Source organism: Hibiscus syriacus, unplaced genomic scaffold, assembly GCF_006381635.1.
Source record: "Hibiscus syriacus cultivar Baekdansim isolate YM2019G1 unplaced genomic scaffold, ASM638163v2 tig00110819_pilon, whole genome shotgun sequence".
Lineage (NCBI taxonomy): Eukaryota > Viridiplantae > Streptophyta > Magnoliopsida > Malvales > Malvaceae > Hibiscus > Hibiscus syriacus.
The window spans coordinates 115,578-128,069 of NW_024062875.1; the positions used below are offsets into that span (position 1 = coordinate 115,578).

Below are 12,492 nucleotides of genomic sequence, written 5' to 3' on the forward strand. Positions count from 1 at the left end.
CATTATTTTGGTACGGTTGTTTTAATGCTTAAAACGACGTCGTTTTAGACACTTTATACTTTATATGTGTATTGATTTTGCTTCTAAACTTTTAAATAGTTTACTGTTTTGACACTATACTTTTCAACTGTCAATAACAACAGGGGCAAAGTTAGAAAAAATATTTTTGGGGTGTCAAATTATGTCTAATTTTTTCGGGTGTCAAATTTAGAAATTATATGAATAATTTTTTTAAGTGGGTGAAAATGAATAATGAGTGCCAATTTATGTTTTAAGGAAGTCAATATTCTTTTAAAAAATATATTAATTTTATTTTAAAAAAATCACTTTATATTAAATTTATAATAAAAAAAATCTAAAATTTTTGTGTTGTCATTACAAGTTGGCTCCGCCAGTGAGTGTCAGTCAATCGTTGTTAGTCACCAATTATCATTCGCGACAAAATTAATATCAAACTTTCACATTTTTCTCTTTATTCTTCTTATAAAATTAATCTTTTACGAAACTCACTTAAATCACCGTCTAAATAATCGTAAACTATCTCTCCACCTATTGTACATCAATAAACCAACAAACATTCTGCGATTTGACTACAGCTTCTCGAGAGAGAAATAAAATGATCTTTTTTTTTTTGCAATATTCCACAAGGAAAAAGGTTGTTGTTAGACGCCTTGCATATATTCAACGAGAAAGGGGGACTTGGTTTACGGAAGTTATGAACAAAATGCCTCATTTCTCATGAAGCTATGTTTCTAATAAATACAATGAGACATTAACGCCAAGAATACAAAATACGTAAACAAAGATGGCGACAAGTGGTTCACAATAAATACAAGGCGAGACATTTTATATTATTTTTTGTCTCATTCTTAAATTTATATAGATAAGTTTATTTAAAGTTTATATATTAATAATTTATTTTATTTATATATTCATGTCATGTTCATATTATTTTTGTATTATGTCATATATAAATTCAAATTATTATTATTATTATTATTATCATGTATGATTTTTTATTATATATACTGTTATCATATGCGAGTTCATGATCTATACAAACCTTTAACTCACAAATTTAACATGTTTCGTGCGAACCTTTAAGTATGCGAACATAAGATTCGAACCCCCAGACTTGCGAACTACCAGCAACGACTACGTGTTAATCACCTACTACCCTGCGAGCATCTCCCACGTACGATCACGAGTAACCATTTGTTGATATATGTGATCTATTTTGATGACAAACTAATCTAAATCATCACTTCCTTGGAGGTCAATCAACATCAATGTCACGACAACTACCAAACAACACATGTCTAGAGCATTATAAATAGTCATGCAACAGAGAATAATGATACTAACACACTTCTTCTCCAGAAGACAGACCCACACTAGACGAACCCTCTGATCATCCTCTACTATTATTGTATACGTTATCAATCAATATATATATATATATATATAAAGTTTTATTAATATATTGATTCTTAAAAGTATACTTTGATTCCTAAATTATTTCTTTTAAATGTTTAATAATCAGTATAGAATGATTAATTAGTCAGTTTACTGATATATAAAACCATCAATAGCATTAGTATGAGTTATGGAAAGAGACATTAGCATGTTTTTATAGCAATCCTAACCTCGTACCTGACGTGGATTTATTTATTTCAAATTATCGATGGCTCTATCAATTTATTTTTAAATGCCATAATTAATGAAAATTGTAAATGAAATTCTAGCAGATGGGTGGTAAAAACTGCCGTGGTTGTGGCCATGTAAGTGTTAACACTTTGAAAAATAAGTTTATATATACAGTACGATAAGCTAAATATATAAAATTCCATGAAAACATACAAAACATAAAGGGCAAGACAAAACCCTAATTTCCAAAGGAACATGAGATGAAATGTTTGGTGTAAACATGAAAAACTAAAGGTAAAACTCAAAAGAATTTATCAGTTTTCATGGAGATCTACACAAAGGGCAATCCTGTTTCCTCTTAACCCACATGGAAATGCAACAATAACGGAACTTATGGCCGCACGCTGCTAGAGCTCTGACTTCCTCTCCTTTCTCCATATCTTCAAGACAAATCCCACAAGCTCCGCCATCTTCCTCTACTATTTTCACACCTTCACTACCGGCAAACGCAGGGTCGATACTTTTCGACAAGATTTTAGCCAGTTCAGTCGCCACCTCGTACTTGACTTCCATTAACGTAGTTTCCAAGTCTCGGTTGGCCTCACAAGCCCTCGACTTGACCAGCCTCGTTTTCATGCCGTCGCACCATATGAACCCCGTTCGTCCAGCGTCCAACATCCCTGAAAAATTGTCAACCTTCTTGGATCGTCAGAATCATCATCGGAAGTTGATAATTGTTCAGAGTTGCTTAACCTGTTCAGGGTTTCGGGTTCCATGGTCGCTATTTGTTTAACGATACTCATGGCGGCGACGGTGAATTAAAAACCATACGTAAATCCGAAAGTTATCGAAGAAGAAATAGAGATAAACAGGACAAACAAGTAGTATTTTATAGGGGTTGGCATGTGTGCTTAGCAAGAATTACAAACCGACATTGCCAAGTATATTTTTTTTATTAGTGTATTTGGTGTTATTACCTTATTTTGATTAGAATTTTTGATACATGGATATGATATTTTTTGTATTTTTAGATGAATATAAGAGTTATTGCGTTAAATATTCTTAAAATATGACTTATTTTAAATTAATTTTATTTTTGAAACATTCTAATTTTATCCCTAAACTATGACTATCAATCTAAATTAGTCCTTAAACTTTTAAATATTTCATTTTCATCCTTAAAATATGACCTTCATTCTAAATTGATTCCCAAACTTTTGTACATTTCTATTTTCATCCTAAACTATACATATATACTAATCACATCCTTTGTTAAAAATCGTTAGGCCAAGTTATATTGTTATATGTTTGAGAGAAAAATTTAAGTTAAACTATGCTTGAAACTAATTACATATTTGTATGACTTTAGGGATGAAATTGAAAGATTCAAAAGTTTTGGGACCAATTTAAAGGGGTCAAAGTTTGGGGGATGAAATTGGAATATTCAAAATTTTAAAGGCTAATTTAAAATAAATTCATAATTTAAGGATAAAATTGGAATATTCAAAAGAAAAAGGACCAATTTAAAATGATGATCATTGTTGGAGAACGTATGATGTAAACTCTAAATATATTCATGCAAAGTTTTAATGTTATATAGATAATCATACAGCTTTTAAAGTTTTAATGTCAATGACATTGAATATTTAGATTGCATATTTAGGTCGCTAGAATGTAAATAATGATTGTGTTTCGTTCAAGTGACATCATTCCTATTCCATTCAACCAATCAAACTATATAATACTAATAGTTTTAATGTGTATATACTTGAGAACGCTTTCATTTTTGAAACCTGTATGTCTATTTCAGCTATATGAAATAATTTTTTAATATATTATAGGATTTTTTTCTCACTCGAAAGATATTCACCAGCAATCAATCAAATCAACACATTAGCATCACAAGAACCAACATTAACCATCAAATCCAAGCACATTTTGTCTTTTTTTTTATTTCATAAAATCTTTTCCCTAACCTAGAGTGAGGGAGAAGAAACAAACTGTCTGGGTAAGCTAAAGAGATCTTTCCCTTCAAATGGTGAAGTCCACTCATGCGAGCCAACTGTTGAACTTTCTGTAGGAACCACTCCACCATCCAGGAAACCCGCAATGGATACACCATTCCCATTAGAAGGCATCAATCTCATTGCTGGTTTAGCATTTAATCCATTTGTATTAGGGTGATAAATGTTTGAGCTATTCGAAGATGTCGGTCCAGGCCAAATTCCAGCAAGACTTGGAGAAGACAACCCCCTATCCAAGCTCCAATCAATATTGGTATAGTCCAACTGTTCCATTGAGCTACCACTGGTCCAGTCAACCCGAGAAGAGGCTCCTGATGTAATAGTAGAATTCAAACCGGTGAAAAGTCCAAGTGAGGATGCAGGCGCAAGCATTGATGATGCACCTGTTCTACTCCACAAACCATTTCCTCGACTAGTTCGTGGAGATTCTCCAGGACCACTGCCAAATGTGAACTGTCGCTGTTGGGGATAATAAGCTGGTGATGCATCTGATTTGAACTTAATCCACTGGAACTGAGGCTTCTAGCACTCGGAATATGGGCATAGAGCAATTAGATTTTGGTATTTCAACACTACTGGTAGGATACATAAAGGAGGTTGTTCCAGGAGGAGACGAGCTTATACTTGTAGCTGGAACCTGCTTTGGATTTAAAGATTGAGGTCGCTGCATCATTATAACCGGTTCCCTAATTGAAGGCTGAAAGTTCTTATAATCATTTCCCACAGCCACATAACGGCTTTCTGTTTTTGCTGGTGGAGGTGAGGCCTGCAAATGTGAAGCCAAGGAATAAGAAACAGAGGGATTTGATCCAGAACTTGGCCACCTTTTGTCATCTGGAACAGCACTTTGTTGGGGTTTTGCCCATTCTATTTTTGGTAGTATTCTCTTCAAAGGCTGGAAACTTCTATTCGTAGATTCTGAAGAACCTCCCCCTGTAACTGCTGCTTTTGTATAGTTAAAATCCTTCTCATCTCTTTGTTGTGTTGCAGTTGGGTTTGGCTTTGGTTGTGGCCTTACAAATAGGTTTTGACTAGCTGCTATCGATACTTTATTGGTACTCAGGGGATCACCACTTTCTTCTGTCTTTGGTGTAGGCGGATCTAGCTTCAGAGTACTTAAGGCTTCCGCTGCACTGTCTAGATCACCTTCAGCAGCAACAATTGCTCTTTCAACCTCCTGCTTTGAACACTTGTATCTGATTTCCATATCAGCAATCCGTGCAAGCTCGTCCGATATGTCAATTTTCAAGTTCCCATCACTGATAGTTGATTCTTTATGCTTAACTGCTTCTTCCCCTCCTTCAAAAAGCCATGCCACAGATTCCTCCACTTTGCCTTCATTCAATATAAGAGCCATTATTGACCGTTCATGTGGAAATCCCATAGCTACAAGCTGCTGAGCAAGAGCTTCAAGCTTTCTTGACATGAGATAGCCACTGCACCGCTCATGCAACTCCTGAACTCGCTTCTCCTTCTGACGCTGATGTTTCCTCTCATTCTTTTGACGAATTTTCTCCCGTTTATCATTGTCAGCTCCTGGTATGACTTCTTGCTTGACGGGAGGATTAGATGATTTCTCTTTGTGATCTTCTGATTCACCAGACAAGCTATCATTATTGGAAACAGAATCATACTCGACCCCAGCTCCAAGTGAGCCTCTCAAATGCTCATCTGTCTCTATGTTTTTGAAACGACCATTGTTTTGAAGAGGTGAAGCAGAGGACGGCAGTGCTGTTTCAATGGTATGGAATGTTCCTAAAAGAGGATTATATGCACTAGCTGGAACACCACTACCTGCATTAGCAGGTCCTGAAGGTTTTGAAGGAGTCTTCTGAGATTCATTGCCAACCTTTTATCCTTAGATTTGGACTTGGATGCAGGAGACATTGTTGTGGCCAATTATGGTTCTGAAATGTTTAGACAACAATTTACTAAAAATCAATCAGGTTTTAAGCAGCAAAAACCGATGAAAGGAAGAAACGAAAAAGTCACTTCTTGCGAAAAGCTCATCAAACACAAACACTGATGGTTTTAAAATAAATATAAAATGTCATGGAATCAAAAAGCTTCAAACCAAACACTAGACAAAAACATACAATGTTGTTCCTGGACCTAATTGAAAAAGCATATCAAAGTTAAACCTAAAAATTATACCCCAAGTAAAAATGTTCCCAAAATGATATATACCAGCAACAAAGCAATGAAATTTAGGCTCTATTTTGGATGGTAATTTTGCTTATTGTCTTCCACTTTTCACTATTGCTCACTAGTTTTCAGTAATAATGCTTGGTTGGTCCAGCAAATTTAATCTTAAAATATCAAATAATTTATTTTAATATTAAATAATAATATAGTAAATCATTAATATAAATGTGTCTGACTTATTGGTATAGTTTTTAATATAAAATAAAGTAGTTCAAATCTCAACACTTACAAAAAAAGGAAAAAGAAAATAACCTAAAGCAGGTTGAACTTTTTTACCAGTTCAGTAAATCTCTGGTTCAATGTACTATACCAGTCCTCCGATTCTAAGTTGAACCCAGTCGACAGGCCGGTACGGTCAGATTTTTCAACAATGAAGCACACCAGATTAACATACATCAAACTCCCAAAACAATCTTTTGAAGAAGGATTTCCCCCACAGGACACGAAAAATAATTATATCTTAATAATCCAACAAAGAAAGACAATGGAATAAAAATTGCAAATATCTTTCAGAAGCCCTTCCAAACATTGTTTTTTCTTACAGATATTTTTTCATGATAGCTCCAGCTCTCTAACCTATTCAAAGATCTTATTCCTCTCATCATACACCAAAGTTTCAACTACAGACCAGGAACTTACAACTCAAACATATATATGCTTACAAGAAAGTTCTTTATCCTCGGACTTGAATTAGGAATTTTGAAATTCGTTGGTTTGGCATGATACAAGAGATAACTTATTCTCATGCTCCTTCCTCTACACTTAAGGATACAGTTGGTTCCTAACTCTATCACCTCAGATAAATACAATTATCCAAAAATATAAAATAAATGAAACCATTTATTGATCTGATCTAAGAAATTCTTGGCTTCATCTTTTAACCATGATGCATTTACCCTAACACAATGTATTCTTATTATAATGCTTCAATACCACGGTTGAAAATTACAGATCTTGCTCACTGCTCACCAAATTCAATATTACTTTGTTGGGCGTGTAATAGAATGTAGAGTACTTGCAATTAATATACTAGAGACATGAAAACAAAACTGTGGCTGGGATCCTGCTTCTTTGGAGGCACTTTTTCTACCTCTCCCTTATATTATATTTTACCAATGCAAACAAATTATCACCAATCATATTCAAAATAATCCTGACTTTTTTAGAATGCTAAATAAATCCTAACACGTAAAAGACTGCTTCTTCTCTTGGTTTTCAAAACACAGTTTCCCGAGTTTCTCACTTTTGCAATTCCTTAAAGCAGATAATAGAACTGCTTCTCTATGAATCAATTAGTATAGTGAAGTCTTCCTACACCTGCCTCTCTAATCTAGAAAAAGAGAGACAAGATATTACTTTGCCAAGAAGTCAAAATTCATGCAATCAAGAAGGAATTGAAACATAAGATAAGCTGCAGACTAACACCACACGTTTTCTGAGTTCGGATCACAATAGAACCTATTTCCCCAAAACCAAATCCAATAGCAAAGAGACTAAAACAGACGAATCTTGTTTATATAAATAATCCAACAATTGGATCACAAAACTATAAAATTTAGGTTTTCATTTTCCTAAATCGATAATGCATGCATTCAGATATCATATTCCAACTAGGTATTCCATTTCCCCTATTTCTAAGAAGAAGATTCCAACAAGACGATTCGATCGGAAATTACCCAAACAAGCACGATTCTTCCGGTAAAACGACTGCAGATTCAATAGATATTTCTAAAAGAGAGAAGGGTTCACCCACATGATCTATCAAACAAGCTTTCCTATATAATAAAACAATGAATTCCAAAAATAAATAAATAAATCAAAGAGGGGATGACAATAATCGGAATACCTGGATTGAATGGAAGGGTTGGGGATGGATCGAACGATAGAGATTGATGGACTTATGGTTGAGACTTTGAGAGAGCTGGATGCGACGAGACAAACGAAGAAGAGAGAGAAAGATAGGTTTTTCGAGGCTGAAACTAAACCGACGGGATTAGGGTTTTGTTCTTATTTTTTTTCTTTTTTCTTTGGGTAAACTATTGTTAGCCGCTCAATTATTATTGATTTTTTATTTTGTTCATTAAACTATTTTTTACACAAATTCAGTCACTAAGTTTATTTCTTTTCTGTTTTTATAATTAACTGTTAAGTTTTAAAAGAAATAATGATGTTGTCCAGTACAATATAATTTTAGTTTTTAAAAATTATATACTCTATTAATTTGATTCATATATTATAAAATTTAATTTATTTTTTAATTTATTTATAATTTGATCCTCTTAATTTCCCCTTTTTTAAACAATCATCTTCTGGTAAAACTTAACAATCGGTAATTTAAATAGAAAAAATAAAATCAGTGATTAAATTTCTAGAAAAATAGTTTGATGACGAAAATAAAAAGATGTGATAATTGGCGACCAATGATGTAGTTTACCCATTTTCTATTTGCAATAGAAAATCAAAATAAATTACTCAGCAAATAGGAGAATATTCAATTGTCTATATTACACCCTTCTTCCCATCTTTTACGTTCCTTTTATTTATTAAGAATAATTTTTATTATCACTGTCAATTTTATTATTACATTATTTTCTTTTCGTTTCATTACCATAATATCTATAAGACTATATCTATATCTATATCTATATCTACATTAACTATCTCATTAAGTCTAGTAGAAATTGATTAAGTTAATTTAATAGGTCTAATTTATTTTTTTCGATTTAAATTATTTTTATATTTAAATTCAATTATAAAAATTGATTAAATCATTTTATCAATTTAGCTTCGATTTTTGAAATTTAAATGTTTTAATTGATTAAATTGACTTTGATTTATTTATTTTGATTACAAATAAAAATAATTAAATCACGTGACAGTGATAGTAGAATCCAGTGACAGATGTAACTTATTCCCAAGGGAGGTAAATGACTAAATAAATGTCCATAGTAAAACCTGAATTTCTTTATATCAGTTTTCTATTTTCCTGTTTTGTACCCACTTAAAACTTTATTTATGTTCACCTGTTTTATGTTAATAACTTTTATGCCAATTCTATCCAATCATCAGGAAAACAGCCTTATAATCTCATCCGGAGGTCCTGAAAACACATGCAGTCTGTCCAGTAGACACACTCCACGCCATTCTAGCCAAAACATGCGCAACTTTATTCCCAGCACCAAGAACATGCACAGCTGTAATAGATCAGTCCAAATCACATGCAAAATTGAGAAAAGCGACCAGATGAACAACCTCAAGGCTAAAACCGACTTCGACTTGTTAAATAAATATTTAAACTAATATGAAAGAGCGTGGACATTGGAAGTCGAATGCCGGTACGGGAGCCAACAGCATTAGCCACGGTGGTGTCCGAGCACCAGCTGGGACTCCATGCGTGGAACAGCCTAGGCAGATGCCACACGAATGGAGAAGATGACATGGTAAACCCAACACACCATGGAAACGCAACACACATGATATCATCACATGAAAATGTCAAATTTTTTATATAAAAATATATATATAGTAGATTGGAAGTCATGGAGATGGAAGGATGTGTGAAGATTAACTTCAGACAATGGAATCATACTAATTTTAATTCATCTTTAGAAACAACTACATAAGAAAATAGGGTAAAAGGGAGACAGGTAATTTTGAACTTTGCTGCATCAATTTACATTATTCATTATTCTAGGTAAGCTTAAGTTTAGTACCACTGAATTTAGTACACTTTAAATCCAAATGAATTTTAAAGCATTGTTACATTTATTTAAAGGCAAGGCCCGCCGTCGGTATCCTGATATCCTCCCCCTTACAATCTCCGGTCACCTGAATAAGAAAAACAAAGACAATAGTGTTACTAATAAAACTAACCCACAACTAGGTCTATTCAATAGGATGACTTGAAAATAGCATACAGGATTTCCGAAGCATGGAATGGAAACAGAGACGAAAATATAAAACAGAAAAAGCAACATAATTATCGATAGTGAAACCTAATACAAATTTCCCCAATGTTTCAAATCTTGTGGTGATGGGGTTTTGGGGATTCAGATGAAGACCTACTCTTTCATCCAGAGACTGTCTATCAGTCCCTAAGGTTACACATTAAATTGACAACCATTATCGAATAGCACCAGATTGTAGAACAATTTGTTTCCTTCCCGAATAGTAACACTAGCAAAAGCATGTATAAGACAGGACTACGGAAGGAATATTCAATTTTTCATATTCCAAACCTACAAAACAAAGCAAGCCAGATAACTAATTGCACATGTCACTACTATGTTTCTATTTCACTAACTTCTTTTCCTTACCAAACACCCCCTCAAAATTTATTTTCTTTCCACTTTTTCATTCATACCGTCCATCCTTCCACTTTTCCAATCAACTAAGCAAAACCTTCAGGTTTTAGTTAATACAGTTTATAACCAAACAAAGGTTGCTCACTGAACACTACTTATCCTATTCCTCTTGGTGCTATAAGTTCATTCTTTTGCTCCTTGCATACTTCTTGCACTATCCCAACTCCCTAAGCCTCGAATGGATGTTGTGTTAACGAGACCAAACATAGAAAAAATTATCCTAAAAGTTCAATCTCCTCTCCTTAGTTTATACTCCGAGAAATTTAATTGGCGTATAACCAAACATATCAATGAAGCAACAACATGCACATGCAACCACACATTGAAAGGAAAAAAAAATAACTGTTGTTAAATCAACTGAATCCCAACAAAAACTTGGCAAAGTAAGCCTCGATGGCTCAATCAACAGTTCAAAATTCAATTCTGATGAACCAAAGATAACCCAAATAATCAATTTGTTTTCCAACTCTCTATAATTTGTGGGTGTGGGTTGAGTTAATATTCAGACTTGGTTGTATTAATGAATTCAAATAAAAAAATCTTACAACTACCCAATCTAATGAAAACCCATATTTTCATTTAATCGTTTAGAGTAAGAAAAGGGACAAAATTAAGAATGGGATTGAGCTTAACCTCAAGCGGAGGCTGTGGCATCGCCAATAAGCTTGAAATCCTGCAACTCCTTGAAATTCATCCATGGCTTCTCCCACACCTTGGATTCATAAACTTTCAACTTGTCACCATCCATCACCTCCAATGTTATGTAATACATAGTACCGGAAACCACCTGTTGCTTCACGTTCGTCACTTTCTTAAACTGCAGCATCGCATTCTATAATTCCAAACCCCCAAAAATAAAATAAAGTAAACCCATTAACTGACAATAATTTATATACAATTCACACGTAGATTGAGATTATAAAGAAAACAAACATACCCCCTTCTTGTTGTGTTCATCTACAGCAAAACGAGCCAGGTTTTCAATCTCAAGGCTATTGGCGCTTCCTTCAACCTGGCTAATTCCACCCAGAGTAGCCATTTCTCTCTTTTTTTCTTGTGATGAGACGATAATTTGATGTGTACTGCTGAAGCTCGGATACCCAAGCATTTGTTCTTTTATACAACAAGAGTCGGAGAAATGACAAAAAGAGATATTTTTAGGATTGAGAAATATAAGTTATTTTGTTTTTATTTATTTTTTAGTTAAGTTTTATAAAATTTTAATTGAGTCTAGCTTTTCAGGTTTATATTTAAATTTAATAATAATTATTATTATTGAAATAATCATCGATATCTGATATATTAATTGAGTAATTTAGATTAGATATTGCACAGGTGAGAAGACTATCTTAATCTAGGTTGTTATATTCACAAACGTCAAAATTTGAATATCTGATCTTACTTAAGAGATTTAGTACCTATTATTTATGATATTATGGTACACATGGTTCTAAATTAAATGATTTTCTTCAACCGTATGAGATATACAACTTTTATAAACATTTTAATATCAATTCTTAAAATACTGGATGATGATGTAAAAAATTATGAAAATTAGCATTGGACCGAAAATACATATATTGAAGAGTCGATGATTATAATTGATCAAAGTATAGTAAAGAGATTAAATCTACTAAAAACGAATTGTAAGAGGACTTTGTACAAAATTTAACCTTTCTTTTTAAATTTTCCTTTGGGAAAATATTTTTGGAATTCAAGGACCTTTCTTAACGCGTAAGCTTTATAAAAGTCAAAAATCTAGAATAAAAGGAGTTATTCAGTGCATGGTGGCCCATGGTATTTCCCAATAGTCTACTTAGCTTCAGGCTTAAGCGTCGTGAGTCGTGATGGAATGTATCCTTTAAGAAAATGAGCTGTCTTAAATTTATAATATAATTTCCTAAAAGTTTTAATTCTAATATAAAATTATAAGTTCGTATCTATCGTTAATATTATTATTATTATCATTTTCATAAATTTAGGATAAATACAAGATATTATTTGTTTAAAAATAATTATAAACCTCTCATCCCTGATGTTTATGGTGTTCAAATACGAGTCTTCAAGAAATTACAACAATTCTTTTACCACATAGACTACTTGATTCGTACATCACTAACATTATTATTTATTATTCAATAGATGACAAAATTTCATATAATATACTATTATTTCACATTTATTTTTATTTCATTCAAATTTTCTTTTTTTTAATTTATAAAAGTTTCTCTTTATTTTTTATGATTTAATTT

At 32.8% G+C, this 12,492-nt stretch overlaps 2 protein-coding genes and 1 pseudogene across 2 annotated transcripts; all 3 read right to left on the reverse strand.

Moving 5' to 3' along the window:
• Positions 1-1,968: 1,968 nt before the first annotated feature.
• On the reverse strand, positions 1,969-2,325 carry LOC120142090 (probable E3 ubiquitin-protein ligase ATL44). Its single transcript, XM_039156853.1, has one exon. The coding sequence runs from the start codon at positions 2,323-2,325 to the stop codon at positions 1,969-1,971; it is 357 nt and encodes a 118-aa protein (XP_039012784.1).
• Positions 2,326-3,491: 1,166 nt separating this feature from the next.
• LOC120142186 lies at positions 3,492-5,573 on the reverse strand (annotated as a pseudogene).
• Positions 5,574-9,445: 3,872 nt separating this feature from the next.
• Positions 9,446-11,337, reverse strand: LOC120142070 (cysteine proteinase inhibitor-like). Its single transcript, XM_039156827.1, has 3 exons — positions 11,178-11,337; positions 10,874-11,072; positions 9,446-9,704 (listed from the first exon to the last, which is right to left on the reverse strand). The coding sequence occupies exons 1-2, from the start codon at positions 11,277-11,279 to the stop codon at positions 10,875-10,877; spliced, it is 300 nt and encodes a 99-aa protein (XP_039012758.1). The 5' UTR covers positions 11,280-11,337; the 3' UTR covers positions 9,446-9,704; position 10,874.
• Between the last annotated feature and the right edge of the window lie 1,155 nt (positions 11,338-12,492).

What these genes read in the sequence shown, in the direction of transcription:
- LOC120142090 (XM_039156853.1), bottom strand. Translation starts at nt 2,325, where the DNA reads ATGTTGGACGCTGGACGAACGGGGTTCATATGGTGCGACGGCATGAAA.
- LOC120142070 (XM_039156827.1), bottom strand. Translation starts at nt 11,279, where the DNA reads ATGGCTACTCTGGGTGGAATTAGCCAGGTTGAAGGAAGCGCCAATAGC. An exon ending in ATGAACACAACAAGAAGGGG is followed by an intron (nt 11,073 to 11,177) that starts GTATGTTTGTTT and finishes TTGGAATTATAG; the next exon opens with AATGCGATGCTGCAGTTTAA.